The sequence below is a fragment of the Podarcis vaucheri genome (assembly GCF_965113315.1).
Source record: "Podarcis vaucheri genome assembly, chromosome: 4".
Classification (NCBI taxonomy): Eukaryota; Metazoa; Chordata; class Lepidosauria; order Squamata; family Lacertidae; genus Podarcis; species Podarcis vaucheri.
The window spans coordinates 49,763,622-49,783,303 of NC_138762.1; the positions used below are offsets into that span (position 1 = coordinate 49,763,622).

The 19,682-nt window shown below is 41.4% G+C and overlaps 1 protein-coding gene across 15 annotated transcripts in view; it reads left to right on the plus strand.

Annotated features, from left to right (window-relative positions):
- LOC309531355 (uncharacterized protein) overlaps window positions 1–19,682 on the plus strand; it is a 313,524-nt gene that overhangs the window by 36,005 nt on the left and 257,837 nt on the right. For 14 of the 15 annotated variants that reach the window (XR_014219226.1, XR_014219227.1, XR_014219228.1 and 11 more), the window contains one exon: window positions 8,651–8,942. Coding sequence is in view for 1 of the 15 variants with exons in the window: in XM_082220829.1 (XP_082076955.1) it covers window positions 8,720–8,942 (223 nt within the window). In the remaining 14 variants the exon portion in view is untranslated. Of the gene's footprint in view, window positions 1–8,650; window positions 8,943–12,945; window positions 13,081–19,682 lie in introns of all 15 variants that reach the window. The other variant, XR_014219230.1, reaches the window with a different exon arrangement.

The window sequence follows — 19,682 nt, forward strand, 5'->3', positions numbered from 1 at the left end:
TTGTCAATAGCAACCAAGGGATCAGCACACAAGACTTTCAGTTCACACACTGAAGGTAACTCAGATGTGGGTGACCAACTATGCTTTTGTTTCATCCTTGGAATTTAATTTACGCATGGGGAAGGCTCTGTCTTAGTTATGAGATTTCTGAAGGACCATTCGTTGTGAAGAGAATCCTACAAAGTTTTTTTTAAGCTATGGAGGATTTGAATGCAAAGGTTTCTGCTGCTCATGTTCAGACATGCACCAAGAGCTGCATAGAAAATTATTTACTTGGAGCAACTGAGGGGCAATCTTATAATACTCCTTAACTTGTTTAAACCAAACCACAGAGACTCTTGCAGTAGTCTGTTTTGAATAGCTAACATCAGATCATCATTTGCTATCAGATGCATGGCAATAACTTGAGTCAGTCAAGAAGGTTGAGGACTGGCTGTGACAGGCTGCTTGTGCCTTTATCCTGGAGACCTAGACCAGCATGTTTTTCTTTCAACTTCTTATTAACCTTACATGTGCCCTGGGTGAAAGCGTAGGTAGAATATCAAATGTATTGTGTCTTACCATCAACAGTAAGGTGTACATTGCTAAGCAGCTAAATCTTTTAGCATCCCCTGCTGGTTCTTAGGGGCATCACGCAGCTAAATCCTTGTGTGTGATTTTCAATGTGCATTCATTAGGATTGCCCCTCTCCTGCCTTCTTCCAGCATGAGAGGTGAGCTGGGAAACGAGTAAGAGGAATCCAAGCACGAAACTTGTAATTATACAACCAGGGTTGCCCCTAAGTGGCTATAGTTTCCAGTTAATGAGGTGGTGTTGCAATATATAATGCTACTAATTTAGTGGATAAGACAGTGATATCGTACATTAAGTGTGGCTGTTCTGTAAGGAGAAGCAGACATGCTAAGGTTGCCTTAGAAGAGTCAATAATATCTTTTTTTCCACTGAGCAAACTTTAGCTGGATGTTCACTTGTACATTATGTCACTCTCACTTATCTAATGCATTTTCACAGGCTGGCAGCATTTTAAGGGCAAGTCATGTACCGGGAATTTGGATTCTTAGCTAATGTGGGTCAGTCATTTCCTAGTCCTGTGACACAGTCCACCACCCAATTGGTCTGCATATTTGGAGGGCTGGTCCTTACTGAACTTTTGTAGAAGCATAATCATGGCTTTAGTCAATGTGTCCAGAATTTGAAGTTTATGAAGGAGACTAATTAGTGGAGGTATTAGTGAATCTAAATTCAGGCTATAAAACTTCACAGATAATTTATTTGGATAGGGAATTTAAGTGTGTGCACGTTGTGTGTTTTTCTGTAACTGGGAAGTTGCCTGTCCTCCAATAATGTTAACTATTTGCTGTTTTTTTAAAATAATTTGCTTAATGTTGGATGAACTGGATTATTCGACTGATAGCTTAATAAAAGTTACTAATGTGGTAATAAGTTGTTTATTAAAGTTAGTAAGTTTCTGTAGATCCTCCTTGGACATCACCAGAGGAATCATTTATTACTTTCTCTCTAGACAGTGAGCCAAGAGTTTATTGGTTTTCTTGCTTTTGTCAGTAAATGCTTTACTTGCCTCAATTATATTTATTAAATCTAGATGTCTTCTGTTTATATTTAAATATTGTTTAATCTTGTGGTCATTTATGTTGAGTTTCTTTTTTCTTTGCAAAAGTTTCTGTTTTTCTTTCTTTCTTTTTTGGGTCTTTATTTACGATCCCTAGTTTTCCTTTAAACAGTGTTGTACTATAAACATTTTCAGGGCCCTTCTGTTCAACAATTCCACATGTGCAGGCCAAGGGCAATTTATGAACACACATTTCTTTAAAGTGACAGCATCTACTTTCCCCAAACATGCTTTGGTATACAGCTCAATTATTCTGTTCTCTGTGCTTTTTTAACTTCTTTATTTTTCAGTTTCAAAAAATACAAATAACAAACAATCCCCATATATTGATACCCAGCAAGAAATATTCAATGCATATACAAAGTAAATGATACAGTCAAACAATAAGGGTCTTCTGCTCTCTTCCTTAACAGATTGTCCCAGAGTGAGCTATGGATAGCTGCTGGTGAGGGGACAACATTGGGCTTTTCAGCATATTGAATAAACATGTACCGTACCATTTCAAAATCATCTTTGGCCTTTGTGTTCCTGAGTGCTCTTATGATCATAACGACTATATTTCATATTCTATCCCACCAGGCCTCTAGCAGAGTTAAGAATAGCTGTTTTCTGGATTGTGTAATTATGTATATTTCTAGCTGCAGACATGAAAAAGATTAGTAGGTCCTTAAAAAATAAATTATTATGGTCATCCATAAACAGATTTAATAAAGCTAGCCTTGGATCAACCTGTCCTGTAATACAAGAAACTTCTTCAAATATGAATTTCCAAAATAGTTGTACAAGCCTGCATTCCCACCACATATGGCTATATGAACCTAACTGCTGACATCCTCTCTGACATAAGTGACTTGAATAAGAGCTAAACCTGTTCTCTGTGCTTGACATCAGGTGGAATCCCTTGTTTCTCTATAGGAAGAATATACTCACTAGTTGGCCGCTAGGCAGGTTGAGAGGCTAGCGCTGACTGGATAGTTGCTACACTGCACAACCAAGCAGGAAAGAAAGTTGGGCCTCTCTTCAGTTGCAGCCTTTCCCTTCCTCATTCCTCCTGGGCAGTGATACTGACCAAGACATAATTTTGGGACAGAAGTCCAAAACTCCCCTCAACAGAATGAGCAGTTGGACCCACAAACATAGCATTCCTGGTTAAACAACCCCCTCAAAATCTAGCATTGCCAAGCTGCACTGGTGCTCCTGGGTCTCAAGACTTAAAGAAGCCCTCCAGAGTAGGTGGGACAAATAGTGCTAAAGATCCAACAGCTGATTTATTTGCAGGGCTCCTAGTCTGCTAAGAGGCCTACCCCGTGGCCTATACTGTGCCAATGCACCAGCAACAGCTGCAGGATTTTGACGACTGGGCTCTCCACATAGTGTTCCCATTCTATATTGCTGTGACTTAGCAAAAAACGGAAACTTCTTATTGTAGGATGGGCCTAGCTTTCAAGGGTGGTTCAGAGCATAAGTAAGACACATGCTTCTGATGACAGATCTAATAATGAACACCTCCACTCACAATAGCTTGCCTTGTATAATGCAGGGCAGGAAATTAATCCTTGGGCTATTTCAGATGTGAAGGTAAGAAGGATTTGTAGTCTTACCACTGCTAGGTTTGAAGCCAGCACTCTCAGCCTGGTGGACAATGGTAGCAGATGGTGCATGGGTAAGCCTGGCTGGGGTGCTAGTGTGGTTTGGAGGACACAAGCCCCTGTACTCTAAAGAACTGGGAGCTAGGGACAAGCTCTGAACCAAGTTTCTACTACAGTGTGCTGTAGGGAGGGGTGCCCTTATCTGAGTATGGAACGGATGAACTAGAGATGAGACTTCTGTATTCAGATTGTTTTCCTGTGCAGTAGGTAGGATTTGCTCTTCTCTCCTAACATGACCTTGATATACAGGTGTGTGCCTGTATAAGTGCACACAAAAAGGCTGAGAAAAATGATATACAGTCATACCTGCTTCAGGTTACATCTTTTCAGGTTGCGTCCCGCGGCGACCCGGAAGTACTGGAAAGGGTTACTTCCGGGTTTTGCCGCTCACACATGCGTAGACACGCAAAATGATGTCGCGTGCATGTGCAGAAGCGGCAAATCGCGACCCGCGCATGCACAGATGCGGGTTGCGTCCCTTTTAGGTTGCGAACGGGGCTCCGGAATGGATCCAGTTCACAACCAGAGGTACCACTGTAGTCAGGTCAGGACTCTCAACTGTGGCTGCTCCAGGAAAATTGGAACAGTTGGAGTGCCAATGAGTGTTTAATCGTACATCAAACGAACAGAAGCTACAGATAGTGTAACTTGCCCTGTGAATGAAGATGTGAGCAGGAGGCAGATGTTATCCAAGCATGCAGTAGGAAGTTTTAATAACCCAGTGAGGAAATACATTAGCAGGCTCAAGATGACTTGCCTCTTTCCATTTCCTCTATGAGTTAAAGTTGCAACATTTGGGGCTTTTTAGAGGACAGAAGGGATGCGGGTGGCGCTGTAGATAAATCCTCAGTGCCTAGGGCTTGCCGATCGCATGGTCGGCGGTTCAGATCCCCGCGGTGGGGTGAGCTCCCATTTACGGTCCCAGCTCCTGCCCACCTAGCAGTTCGAAAGCACCCCTAAAAGTGCAAGTAGATAAATAGGTACCGCTTCAAAAGCGGGAAGGTAAACGGCGTTCCGTGTGCTGCGCTGGTGCAGGCTCGCCAGAGCAGCGATGTCACACTGGCCATGTGACCTGAAAGTGTCTGCGGACAGCGCCGGCTCCCGGCCTCTAGAGTGAGATGAGCGCACAACCCTAGAGTCTGTCAAGACTGGTCCGTACGGGCAGGGGTACCTTTACCTTTACCTTTACCTTAGAGGACAGAAGAGTGAGCAAGAGGGGAAATGACAGGTCTATAAAATTATGCATGGTTGGAGAACGTGGATACAGAGAGGAAATTCTCTCCCTCTCATAGCACTAGAACTGGGGACATCCAATAAACCTAAATATTGGAAGGTGCAGGGCTGACAAAAGAAAGTTCTGCTTTGCAGATTAGACAAATTCATGGAGGATAATATTATATTCTCCTTCCACTGTTGTAGGCAGTATACCAGTGGCTGGGAATCACAGGTGGGAAGAGTGGTGAGGAGAGTATTGTTCTGCTCATGTTCTGCTTGTTTGTGTTAGGAGAAGAACAAACCACCAGTGTGCGAATTCACCTATCAGATGAGGCCAGCCTCTGGTTTGCTTGCGTTTCTCTGGCATGGCAGCAGCAGGAGTGGGGAAGGAGCAAAATGAGGACCTTTCAGCAGCATGACCCTGCACTCTGCTCATTCACATTAAGCCACGGTTTATTTTTAACTATTGTTTATTTTTAACCATGATTTAATGTGATGCATGAACCTTTTTAATTTGAGCACTCTTAATTGTATAAATTAGAAGACCTGAAAACTCATCTGACTTGTGGAAACTGAATTATAACCATAACTGCTAGTCTTTATTATGCTACATTATGTATGAGATAATTCAATTATTTTTTTCAATGTTATCTACCATATAGAATCTAATGGACGTGATCTAGATAGAGTTAGCCATCTATAAGCCCCACTGATTTCAAGTGATCACTCCACACCTGGGCTGGATCTTGCCCTATTATAGATGTCTGATTAAATCATTGGCTACCAGCAAGTCGATAACACACTTCCCTGCTGTTCTGTGTTTGTGACACACTATAATCCGGAATATGTGGCTTAATATATAAGGGCATATAGGGTGAAGAGTATCCACTTTGGGTCATTGGTTGATCTAGAGACCTGCTGTGCCAACTGGTTACGTGATTCTATTTAGGGCTAAATATATCAAGTTGCTTTCCCAGGAAGTTATCTGCACATGCTTTTCTATCCATGTTGCATGTCAGGCTGATTTTTAAAGGAATAAAAATTAATTCACTGCTTAATTAGCTCTTCCTCCAGATTTCGTCTATATTATTTATTTTCATATTTGATTGTAATTTGTTTAAAGTAAGACTGCTAATGGAGCAGTGATCAGTAATTAGTTGGCAGTCATGCTATGGCAAGAATATAAAAATGGAAAGATTAAAAAAAGTGGGTGACCTTCAGATAGACCCCTTTAAAACCTTATACTATTTGTCACTGGCTGCCTTGGAACATGTCTCATTTGTAAACTATACAAAAACCAGATTATGTTGCCTTTAGAACAAAGAAACAATATTTAGATGAACTGAATTGTGGCATCTTAAAATACAGATAAAATGTACTTCAGGTTATTCATTTAACACAAGGGTAGGCAACCTAAGGCCGATGGGCCAGATCTGGCCCAATCACCTTCTAAATCCGGCCCGCGCACGGTCCAGGAATCAGTGTGTTTTCACATGAGTAGAATGTGTCCTTTTATTTAAAATGCATCTCTGGGGTATTTGTGGGGCATAGGAATTTGTTCATTCCCCCCCCTCAAAATACAGTCTGGCCCACCACCCGGTCTGAGGGACGGTGGACCGGCCCACAGCTGAAAAAGGTTGCTGACCCCTGATATAACACCTGCATTTGCAGAGAGAGAGAGGAAATGTGGATTCTTAGTAGCAATGCAGGAAACTGTCAATTTTGATTTCGATTAGTTTCCTATTTTTCCAGACTTGGGTTAAGTTTGTCACATTTCTACAACCATTTGTGATTTTTTAAAAGAAGTTTTCAAGGGAATTCATCCGTTTTCTATTGTGTATATCTCCAAATGTGCATATTTTTGTAATTTCCCTTATGATGCATTTCCACTAATGTGTTTTTATGCACATTTTGCACACCTTCCCCAGATATATGCATTTTGTGCACACTTTTTGTTGAAGAACTGCACCACAAAAATTGAAGACGTGCAAATTTTGAAGAGGATAGCTGTGTTTCTGTTTGCATATTATTTCGGGAAGTGCGAATTTTGAACTTTCGCTTGAAAATGAGTACCAAACTGACCCCCCCCCACCCCAGTGCTTAGTTGAGTTTATGACAATCCATGCTATGGAACGAATTCATGTATGTATGTATGTATGTATGTATAAATAAATAAATAAATAAATCTTAATTGCAATATACAATTCCCTGTACAAACCAGATCTAAAAATGGTTAATTTAACCAAGGGTGGGGTGGGACGGGACACGGAGAAGTGTTCCTCTGTTGTAAGCATTTTACACATCTCTAATAAAATGCCATCTAACAATCCATATTTGTATGCGTGTGTAATTTATAACAATGAACATGTGGAGCAAACGGGTCTAAGCAGTATTCTTTTTCCCCTGCTATCAGACAAAGGTAATTAATAATATAAATGCACCTTATGCCTATATTCAGAGGTTCGTAAACCATAGAAATCTTGAGGTTTGAATAAAAGCCAGACAGCTTCCTCTTCTTGTTGCCATATGCTACATCATTTACCTTCTTGGGGTGTGTGTGTGTGTGTGTACAAGCAATCTGTATTCTGAAGAATTGTGCTCTTTCTTTTCATTCTGCTCTGTCGGTGGTCATCACAGCTATTCTCTTCATGAATATGTAAATCCCATGCATAAAACCACAAAAATTAGCATGACAGCTCTTCGCTCACCCCACCCCACCCGTCCCGAACGTGACCAATTATATTGAACTAATACATGAAAAGTGATGATTTAATCTTTTGGCCAGATGAATAGTTTCCGGGACAGCTACAAGGGAGTCTATTAATTATCAAACCGTTGGATACGTACATATATAGCCACCCTATGCATCCAACGATCATCACACTTCTGTGGGTCTGTGATGGTGCAGATGCAGATATATTTCCCAGCATCTAGTTAGGGGTAGTACTTTGGCTTTGCCCTATATATCTGCGCATTTGCCGACTTGAAGCATATTTGTCTTTTCGGTTTCTTAGCAGAAGGCTACAATGAAAAATGGGGAAGGCAAGGTTAAATAAATAAATAAATAAATGGAGGAAGGAAAGAAGGTTTGAAAGCAGATCCTGCATTTTTCCCATGTGCTCTCAATTCATTTAGTTAAAGGGTGGAAGCACCGATGGGTGGTGTGGGTGGGGGTGAGAAGCATAAGCAATTGATGCATTTTATTATTTAAATCACCAGCCGTGTTCATGCACATTTATATCGGGTGACGTCAATGCGAGCTTTTTTTTGGGAACGGTGGTACTGCAGCTCATACACAGTAATTAGGCTGATGTAATTATAGTCAAAACAAAGGAGGATGCCGCTGCTGATGGCTTTTTTAAAAAAAAATTGAAATATTAAAGACGGACACATATTCCAGCACATGGTAAATGAACCTGAACTGCTGTCAGGGGCTAGGAGGACAGTGTGGCCAGTTGCACCTATTGTGTCACTGCTGTAGAAAGGAGCTTACTGATTGGCCACTGTCTGCAGCACATAATACTGACTGGTTATAAAAGACATGTCTGGGGGGGAAAGCCTGTAGGTACTCCATTGTCTGGCAAAGTTGATATCACTGCATTCCCCCCCCCTTCTCCTTCCCAGAGAGTCAGACAGCTGAACTGTAAAAGCTGTACAGATTTTTTCCCCCTCCTTTCTCTTACAATACAGATTTTTTTTTGTTTGTTTCATTTCGTTTGGTATCATGGCCCCGCTTCAGTTTGCATACTTAAACAGAATACTAATTAAGATCCCTTGTCTTAAATAGAAAAATTACACGGATGCAAATAGGAAAAAAACCCCAGCGCTTTAGCTCTTTTTTTTTTCTTAAAAAAAAAAAATCAAAAGGGTTGGGTCTGTGCCAAGAAATCGGTCACAGTCCTTACAGTGAAATGAAGAATTTTGTAATCAAGGTAAACAAAGAAGCGTCTTGCTTGCTTTTTCTTCCTGCCTTTATTTCTCAGAGAGCCAACGTTACTCTCATTTGCTATAGGTCACCTCCTGTATTTTAGAAAGTTTCTGAGCGACATAATTTCAAACTATACAAACCAGCTGCAATCGGGGGTTATTAATCCTTCTTAGGATGCAATTTGGTGAAAGAACTGCTTTTTTAAAAAATGTCTTTTCTGTATTATAGACGGATCTAACAACGTAGTCTGGGCTCCGTGCCAAAGGCTGGTATTTCACAGCAGCGACCGCCTTACAGATGAGCTGTGGGAAGCAAGAGGGAGAATCTCTTAGGGTGCCACTACTATGGAGACACAGCTGGGCTGAACATGATTTGCTTCATACGACAACAAGAGAGGCAGAAAAGTGTCTGGTTCAAGCGCTGCCCAAGCAGGCAGTAACCAGAAGAGCTAGCAGCCAATCCGGCCAAGCTGCACTGTTCGAAACCAGCTCCACATCTCAGCCAATCAGTGACATCATTGGTGAGAAACTCATTTACATCATGCAGTAATGAACTTTATTTAATGTATCCTTTTTCTCCCCCCCCTCCCTGAGATTAGGTCGCTCAATTAATTATTCTGCCAGCATAATTTGAATCACTATGCAAAATGGTGGCTGCATTTTCCCAGATGCTGTGAGGTGTGTGTGTGTGTGTGTGCTTTAACTCTCTGTTGTCTCAGGAGGAGGGAGGTGTTGATAACCATGGGCACTATTTCACTTGTGTTGGGGGTTTTGTGGCCTTATATAGCTTTTAAAACAGCTTTACTTCTCTAATAATAGGGATATATTGCTTCATATTGTGTGCATCAAAAACCTTTCCTCCATTGCAACATTCTTTCAAGACTTGGGAAGGTAGCATGGGGTAAAGAGGTTGCTGCAGCATAAGATCGCTCTGCACTTAAGCATTTCTCAGAATGCTTCCAGACTTATTATGCTGCATAATCTCTTCACATTCTATTCTCTTTTCTGGCAAGTATATGTCACATCTGAACCATGTTCATGCTGCATTTAATTTTCTGCCACTTTTCTGCCTAGATGTGATTTTATTAATGAAAAGGATTGAGGTCATTTCTGAACAAATTTCATTCCCACTCCTCTCGCCCCCTGCACAAAGCACCTGATTAGCATCCCTTTTGCCAGAATAACTGAATACAAGAGTGTGTGAAAAGAAGTTAAGATGAGAGCTGGCTTGAGGCTATTTTGAGCAAAGCAATATATAGACTCTGTCACTGGTTATAGTTTTTTTGTGTTTAACACTTGCATATTAATCCCCCAAATAATAGCTCTTTCCCTGGATGAGACTTTTTCTGCAAGCAAACAATGGTGCTAAATACCTCCCTTCTTTCTCCTCCCTTCCTTTTTTATGCATTGTTTCATGAACAGTGCTTCTTTATAAAAGGAAAACGCTTGGCAAGCCAATAATGTGTCAAACATGTGGGTTTAGTTCTTTGTGGGTAAAGTAATTTGTTGTGCAAGTGACTTAAAAACAGCCCAGAATACTGTGGAACGCAGAGATTTCAGACCACATAACCGAATGAAACAAGTTTTGTTCTACAGTATCCTAATCGCTGGAACAGGATCAGATAGGGGACGAATTTAATATTGTCTTATTGAATTATAGCTCGTGGGCTTCAAGTACTCAGTAAGAAAGCACAGCTTTATTTCAAAATAAAAATACTGCAGGAACTCGTCTTTGATGTATTTTTTTAAAAATCACAAATAGGCATGATTAGTTTATTACGTTCATCTGTGTAATCATCAGTATAGTCACTTTGAAAAGAATACAGAGGATTTAAATGCTAAAACGATGCTTCTTTCAATGCATGATGGATTCCATCATGCCATCATCAGTATTCCGTGTGTGCTTGTCCTTATTCAGCCACTAGCTCCCCTGCTGCAGATCCTGTAATTTGAATCATGCGTAATAATATATTATCCTACTGGGGGCCTTCTTTCAGTAGGAGAGTAGTTTTATACATTCAGCTATGAGAGAACTCTTGGCACTATGCCAGCTCTGAGCCATTATTCACACAGGCAATCAAGATAGACTTCCTTAAGGAATAACATCTGCACAACTGCATGTGCCAGAAATCTGCAACCTCCTCCATGTTATAAATTAGGCTTTCTTGGAACCTTGAATACTTGCAAATATGAAAAGGATAAGGAATTCGTCAAAAGTGGATTGGGTGTGCCACGTGATGAAAGCCAGGAAACAGAATGGATAATGGTGGTGGAGGGATTGAAAACAAAAACTGAGGGTTGCTCTTAACATTTCATCCTTAAGCTGTGCGTATGCCAAATATTTATATATTTTAAAGTGAAAATTGTTTTCTGCTGACAGAGAGATTTTCCAGATAATATGACTGTTGTCCGTTGGGATCTTGGGGGTAAATTTCAGAAGTTTGTAAGCGCCAATGGCTAACTCGAGGTATTCAGTGTGATACCCAGCACAATGAAGTAGGAAGGAAAACCAAGGAACAAAATACAGAATATATTAGAAAACTCAACTCGAAGAAGACAAATTGCATTTAACTGGGATCCTTAACTATTAAGGAAATGTAGATTTCTGTTACAATCCATTGAAAGCATATTTTATCACCAAAACAAAGAGGATGAGGATTGGCGTAGTTTATCATTTATTTATTTAAAATATTTCTAGTTCCTTTCCATTCAAAAAAGAATTTCAAGGCCGGTTAAAATCACAATACATGATATGCATCAAAATCCAACAAAGCTAAAAGACTAGTAAAATATTTAAATATTGCAATAAACTCAGTGATTACCGGTTCATCCAGAGGAGTGGGAAAATAAGTAGGTACAGTCAACTTGTGACTTTTTCTGGGGATTGTACCCAAAGCTAAAATTCCATGCAGCCAGAATAACCCCAGGTTGCAGCTTGACACAGCTATCCCTCTCTCTCTGGAGCCAGCATGCCAACTGGGTGTTGCCTCCCTTCCCAATGCCAAAGCAGAGAGCTCTTAAGCTATCCAGCTTGCTTACTGGGTTCTGGGAGCTCTCACACCAGCTCTGGGAGGATCCTGTGAGATCCCAGAGCTGGTGTGAAGCCTTCCCAGAGCCTGGTAAGCAAGGCACAGAACTCAAAACTCTTTCCGTGGCAGGAAGACACTCTCTGTGCAAGTGGCTCTTCATTTAAGCTGCAGGATTTCAACCAGCTGACCTTCAACTGCATATAGTTAAATGTGCATAAGACATGGCCATACTGTACTGCAATGTTCTCTGTGTAGAACTGTCTTTGAAGAGAAAGTGTGGAAGGTTCAACTGATCCAAACTTCTACCAGAAGGCTTGTAGGAACTTGGTGGATCATATCATAACATAACACTTTTCCATTAGTTACATTGGTTATCCATTTGTTTCCAGGCTCCATTTGAAGCGCTGTTGTTAAACTTTTGAAGTGCTTAATGGTTTGGATGGAGGGCTACCTATACCCATATGAACATGTCCAGTCCCTGAGTTCTGCCTCAGGAATCCTGAACTTGGGCCACCCACTAAAGTTGATCAGGTTGACTGCTGCCAGGGACAGGGAGTTTTTATTGGTGCCCACACTCTTGTGAGGTTTCTGCTCCTGAGAAATCTGTTTGGCCCTTTCTCTCACAGGTTTTAAGTAGCCCTAAAGATTAAATACTTCTCTGTTCCACCAAGCTTTTTACTGGTTTTTCATTTTTTTGCTTGCCTCTGGTATATGATTTCATCTGAGGCTATTTTATTATATTATAAATTTTGTCACTTGATTTGTTTCTCTTGTAAGCTGCCTTGTGAAGGTGTGCCCTGTGCAGCGGCGCGAAATATATTAAATAATCAAACAATACATTTGGCAATATGCATTTTTATTGATTCAGGCAGTATAAAGAGAGATGGCATCTCTAAAATATTGTGTGTGTGTCATTTTCCCTTGGGACAAGTCGTGAACTTTCATCCACTCTGCTCATTGATGTGAGACTCATGTGGTTAGAGCCCAAATCTCAATAGTTGCCATCTGAAGATAAACTCAGTATTCTCATCACACTGCCTGCTGGTAAGTTACTGTTAGCGGAGGACAATATGAGGTCATCAATGGTGCCATAGCTGCTCATGTTCAGATGATATTCCTTATTGCTTTTGACTTGCCAACCTGCCCGATATGAAGAATACATCACTCTGAGCCTTTCCACTTGGTTTTTACTTTCCATTCCATTGCCCAAGGAAGTCATGATCCTGGATCTGTCCTGATGCTTTTAAAATAATACCCGTTTCCAGCTCTGCATTTTTACTCTTTGGTTACAATTTGATCTACGATTTGGGTACGATTTGATCTACTTTACTTTTATACTTTTATGCTCTTTGTTTGTATTACGTGTAACCCATTACTATTAATGTGGAGTCAGGCTCCCTTTGTTAATCAGAACCTGAGACCCTAGCTTTATTTCACAGTTGTACTAAACAAATCTATAAAGCTGCTAGCCTTTTTTTTTTTTTAGCTTCCATAGAAAAATGGTTCCAAAAGACTTGGTTAAATATCTCTGATTTTCTGGACTGTTTGTGGGATTCTGGACACTGATTGAAAGAACCCTAGGGTCAATAATCACTCTTGAGAAAAAGACAGAAAAAACCTGGCATTTCAGGTTGGTGAACTGTGCTTCAAAGTTAAGTGAAACAGAAAGAACAGTAGTTTACAAAAGGCATCTTAAGTTCAGGGCCAGGCCGAGAGTCCGGGGCCGAGATTTGGAGTCCGGGGATTGGGAAGAGCTGACAGCCGCTGCTGAGCGGAGCAGAGCCCTTTGGAGCACCACAGCTCTTCTGCTGCGGGCAAGTGAGGCACTGAGGCAGCTGGCCGGCTCCATCTTCCTGTGTGCCTGGGATTGGTGGGCCGTCGAGAGGCCAGCCCAGTGCACACTGCTCACACGGGGCACCTGGTTTCGCTCAGTTGCCGCCACCTCCACCTCTACTGTTGTTGCGCTGGGCTCTGCTTGCCCCCCCCCGGCACTTGGTGCCAGCCTTGTTCTGCTGCTGCCGCCTCTGCCTCTGCCTCAGGCTCCTCTGCCGTGCGCACCTCACTTGCCCATCCTACAAAAGGACAACAACTTTGGGGTTCCACCCTTAAAAAAAGGTTGACAACTCTGGGCAACCGGGGGTGGGTGGGTGGATCTTTGCACCCCGGCACCACATATGCTTAAGACGGTCCTGCTTAAGTTGCTCAGTTTTGGAGGGGAGTGTTTTGTTTTTGAAAGTATAACTAGCAGCTAGTGGGTATTCAGACTCCAGCTTATAGGCTACAGCTCCCTTAGAGCCCTATTGAAGGCTGAAAGGTGGGGTTTAAATGGTTTTTTGAAGTATTGAGGCTGCAAAGACTAATCAGTTTAATAATAAGATAAAACAACTAAAGTTTAACATGCATGGCGCTGCCAAACATGTTGCGTCTTCTTCATTGGCCACAGTACTCTTTCCAAAGGCCTCTGAGAAGGAGGAATGGTGGCAGCGGTAGTCAGAGCTTCTCTGTTACTCTGCCACTGAAGCCACTATCGGCAGCAGGTTTTGTTTTTTTTCTAACAGGAGGGAAAGAAGCAAAAGGTAAGAAGTTGTCCTCTGCTGGAATCTTAAGTCTTCTCTACCTCATCCTGAAACCACTTTGGAGGTAGAATCACAACGATCAAAATGGAGCTGTCCCCATTTTGCCACTTGTGAATGGCCATCACGCACTAATCTCGGGGGTTGAGATGCTTGATAATTTGAGAAGGCCCTCTTTAAGGTACCCATTGCCCTGCTCCATGTACCATCATGGCAGTTGCATTCTACACTACCAACATCTCCAGACCGTCTTCACGAGCAGTCGAGCATGCAGCGCAATACTGAGTCCATGCAGGAGGTCACCAGAATGTGAACAATTGATTGCAAACTATGGTTTTATCAAACCAGAAAGTAACTAACTGGAGTTGCAATTGTAAAGGGAATAGGAAGGAGAAGGGAGCAGACAACCAAAAGGATCACTACCATAGCACTAAACCATGGTTTGTGACTACATGCAAAAGCCCACAGGCTTAGGGGCGGGGCAGGCAATGAAATCATTTTCTTTTCAGGCTTGCAAATCCCATTGACTTCATTGGAACTTGAAAACATGTTTAAAATTGTATCCTTTTAACACTATATTATTAATATATACTTAAAAGAGTTTTGCAGTGTTTAGTGACACTCCCTGTAAAAAGGTAAAGGTACCCCTGATTGTTAAGTCCAGTCGTGGACGACTCTGGGGTTGCGTGCTCATCTCGCTTTATAGGCTGAGGGAGCCGGTGTTTGTCCGCAGACAGCTTCCAGGTCATGCGGCCAGCATGACTAAGCCGCTTCTGGTGAACCAGAGCAGCGCACGGAAACGCCGTTTACCTTCTCACTGGAGCGGTACCTATTTATCTACTTGCATTTGACGTGCTTTTGAACTGCTTGGTGGGCAGGAGCTGGGACCGAACAACGGGAGCTCACCCCATCATGGGGATTCGAATTGCCGACCTTCTGATCGGCAAGCCCTAGGCTCTGTGGTTTAGACCACAGTGCCACCCGTGTCCGACACTCCCTGTAAGTGTACAATATATTGCAGTTTCTGTCTTATACAGTAAAGTTGTTGTTGTTTAGTCGTTTAGTTGTGTCCGACTCTTCGTGACACCATGGACCAGAGCACGCCAGGCACTTCTGTCTTCCACTGTCTTCCGCAGTTTGGTCAGACTCATGTTTGTAGCTTCGAGAACACTGTCCAACCATCTCGTCCTCTGTCGTCCCCTTCTCCTTGTGCACTCAATCTTTCCCAACATCAGGGTCTTTTCCAGGGAGTCTTCTCTTCTCATGAGGTGGCCAAAGTATTGGAGCCTCAGCTTCACGATCTGTCCTTCCAGTGAGCACTCAGGGCTAATTTCCTTAAGAATGGATGCATTTGATCTTCTTGCAGTCCATGGGACTCTCAAGAGTCTCCTCCAGCACTATAATTCAAAAGCATCAATTCTTCGGTGATCAGCCTTCTTTATGGTCCAGCTCTCACTTCCATACAGTAAAGTGAAGTAATTTTATTAATTTAAAGTAATTACAGTAAAGTAATTTTATGCAAGTCAATTTTAAAATAATTTAAAGCACTTTCATAACAATTTGTACACTACTGAACATTATTTTGACTAGTTTGGAATGTTCTGTTTAACTGATAAATATCCTAATGACAGTGAGTTAAGCTGTACATTTAACATTTATATTGACAATGGCATCTAAGTCCGTGTTAATGTTAGAAATAAAATTTCATGACTTTGGCAATCTGTTGCTGTTTAGCAATAGAATTTATTTCCATATGTAGAGTCACATGGCCTATCAATCAGTTCTATGCTTCCCCATAAAACACTCTCTTTATATTTGTGATGCTGTCAGTTATTATCAGACTGTTGTTCTGAAAAAAAAAACTTATTTATGAGTAATATTAAAAGTGGATCTCATTTTAAAATCAGGACAATCTGTTGTGAACAGATTAGTAACCCAATCTACATCCAGTTTGCCTAGTCTGATGTGCAAAATGAAATTTGATAGCCAAATATCATTTATATACATTGGTACCATTAGAGTTGGATTATAGGACCTAGATATTCTTCTTCTTCTTCTTTGGTGACTGCTTGTAGCTGGGTAAGATTGTCTTTCATGAACATGGTTTTAACAGTGAGTCTGTAAGTGACTGTGGAGGCCAATTCTGGATCCATACATCCTTCCACATTGGAGACATAGGTTTCCAGGTGGGAATTGATCCTGGTGAGGGTTTGCCAAGCATGCCTTCTTCTTAGCATATTTCTCCCTTTCGTCCTGAGTTTGTGCTTCTTCAAAGTCTATGACACCTTTGGTAAAAGCTGTTATCCAATTGGAGCACTTGCAGGCCAGTGTTTCCCAACTGTCAGTGTTTATACTACATTTTTAAAGATTTGATTTGAGAGAGTCTTTAAACCTCTTTTGTTGTCCACCAGCATCACACTTTCCATTTTTAAGTTTGGAATAGTTGCTTTGGAAGATGATAATCAGGCATCCAAACAACATGACCAGTCCAACAAAGTTGATGTTGAAGAATCATTGCTTTAACACTGGTGATCTTTGCTTCTTCCACTACACTGGCATTAGTTTGCTTGTCTTCCCAACTGATGTGTAAAATTTTTCAGTTACACCATTGATGGAATTTTTCGAGAAGTTGGAGATGGTGTTTATAAGTGATCCATGCTTCACAAGCATACAGTAAGCTTGGTAGTGCAATAGCTTTGTAAACAAGCATTTTGGTTTCCTTGCAAATGTCCCGGTCCTCAAACACTCTGCACTTCAATCAGGAGAAAGCTGCACTCACAAAGCTCAGGCGATGCTGAATTTCAACATCAATGTTGGCCCTTGTGGAAAGATAACTGCCCAGGTAGGAGAAATGAACAACACCTTCCAATGTTACACAATGGAATTGGATTTGTGGTGCTGAATAGGGGTTGTTTTGTGCTTGTTGGTGCAGCACTTTGGTTTTTGGGATGTTGAGCAATAGGCCAAGCTTTTCGTAAGCTTCTACGAAGATATTTAGGATGGTTTGGAGGTCATCCTCTGAGCATGCACATACTATGTTGTCATCAGAATACTGAAGCTCTATGATGGAAGTTATGGTAGCCTTACTCTTTGCTTTCAGCCTACTCAAAGAGCTTTCCATCTGTTTGGTATGTGATTTCTACTTCGGTGGGGAGTTTCCCTTCAACAAAGTGTAAGATCATGGCAATGAAAATAATGAATAGAGTTGGAGTGATAACATTTATAAATGAACATCATTTATATACATTGGTACCATTAGGGCTGGATTATGGTACCTAAGTATTCAGTCTGGGAGGCTCCCACACAACTCCAGAGAGGCTGCTGCAGCAAGAGCATAGAAAGCCATGGTGTGGTGGCAACACCTGTTTGTGCTGCCCGCCACTGCCATTTTTCTTTACATCTCCCCCAAAACTACAAGAGTGGATGTAAGCTGAGCTTGCCAGATGTCCCCTTGGTGGTTATGGACCCAGTGAAGGCAGTGGGCCATCAAGAGCTAGAACTGCAAAGGAGTTAACTTTTCACCACAAAAGCATAGTGACAGAAGGAGGAGGGTGCAGTTGATGGGATTCTGTGTAAAAAACAAAAACCAGGCAGTGCGGCGTAATAATTAGAGTGTTGGACTAGGACCTGGGAGTGCAGGGTTCCAGTACCCACTCCGCCATGAAGCTCACTGGGTGACCTTGGGCCAGTCACCATCACTTAGCCTACTTCACAGGGTTGTTGTGAGAATGAAATAGGGAGAAGAACCATGTACACCACCTGGATATCCTTGGAAGATAAAGGTAGTATAATAATATGTAAGGTAAAGGACCCCTGGACGGTTAAGTCCAATCGAAGGCAACTATGGGGTGCAGCGCTCATCTCGCTTTTCAGGCCAGGGAGCCGGAGTTTGTCCATAGACAGCTTTCTGGGGCATGTGGCCAGCATGACCAAACCGCTACTGGAGCACGGAAGACCGTCCAAGTCAGACCAGGTCCCACACAAATCCTCATGTCACCCTGTTGCTCTATTTCTGTGCTTTCCTGTGTCATATAGCTCAGCTCTGTGCCTCTCTGTTTCTCTAGGTCTGTGAAATGTGCAACAAGTGAGACTGTTCAAAATGTTGTCTGCAGAGTTCTGAATTTATTTATTTTAAGCACAATAGCAGATAGCAGAGGATTAAAAAAAAGGAATCAAGTTTCTTAAAAATCCTGAATTGCTGTGCTTTCAAAAACCCCAACAAATGAAAACCAGAACTTCTCAGGCAGCATTCTAGATAGCCTCCTGTTCTAAGACCTATTGAGAGACCTGTAAAGGCTTATGGGAGGACATAGACAACCGTCAGAAAGAAAGGCTGGTGCGAAGCTGCAAAGTTTTAAAATTAAAAGCAACTTCTTAATTATTTGAAAGTAAGGAAGACACGCACATACATCCAACATGAAAGGAAAATGAATCCCTTTTACTTCCCCTGCAAACAATTCCTGGAACTATTTGTCTCAAATTTTGCAGGCTTAATCCACTCTGGAGAGGCTCCTATGCCTGTAAATGTCACCCATTTTGGCCAAAAGGGAGAAGATATTACAGCTGTTTTTAGATTTCCCATTACAGTAACTGGGAGACCACAGGCCTTTGTTTTATAGAGTTACTTGTAACCCAAAACACAGATAAAAACAGAGACCACAGAGCAGCACAGAATTTTTTTTTAATGCACAGAGAACAGATATAAAATCAATCTTGGGACCCATGCACACCCCTACATTTGCTCTGTAAGCTGGAGTTCTCCTTGTTATAGCAGGCACAAAAGTGGTGAATAATGATGACCATAGGGGGAGCAGGTGGGAGAGGCGTAGTCTTGCTGGTACATCACAGGAGTTAAAGATACAGATAGCTTATGGCCTAGCAGCAGCAACCCTACTTCAGGATAGGAAATACTGCATACTAAACACATTGGACTTTGGAATCTTCCACAGTCTGTATCTTTGCTAGGATTTTCACAGAGATTTGGCTTTGAGTCTTAATTTGAGTCCCCGTCTTAATTATTACAGGGTTTACTTGCTTTGTTATTACATTTATTTTGTGATTAAAATGAAAGGGGATATAGAGAAGTTTAAATAAACAATCAGCTTTTGCATTAACATTAATTTACACAATATTTCTAGGCCTGAATCTGGTTAGTTTTTCCTCACTCTGTACATCTTGTTCTGTGAAATATCACACTGTTGTTGTTATTACTACTACCACTACTACTATTGAATTGTAGAGTTGGACGGGACCATGAGGATCATCTAGACCAACCCCTGCAACGCAGAAACCTTTGTGCCCAGAGTGGGGCTTGAACCCACAACCATGAGATTAAGAGTCTCATGCTCTACTGATTGAGCTATCCATTGCTACTTAACAATTTTTTAAGGCCACCCTTCATCTCAGAAGAATTACGGAGCAGTTTCCAAATCGTATAAAATTAAACAATATACCAAACAATACACAAAAAACACAACCATAAAATACAACTAAAATTATAAAACAGTTATAAAACTAGTAAACATTTTACCAGTTTTAATTATTATTTTTTAAATATCCCTATTAACTTGCTTAAATTCCAGCATGTATATATAGCCTGGCAAAGAGCTGTTATTCTGAAATACTTTCATGATAACATCATGTTGCCTTGTGACTAAAA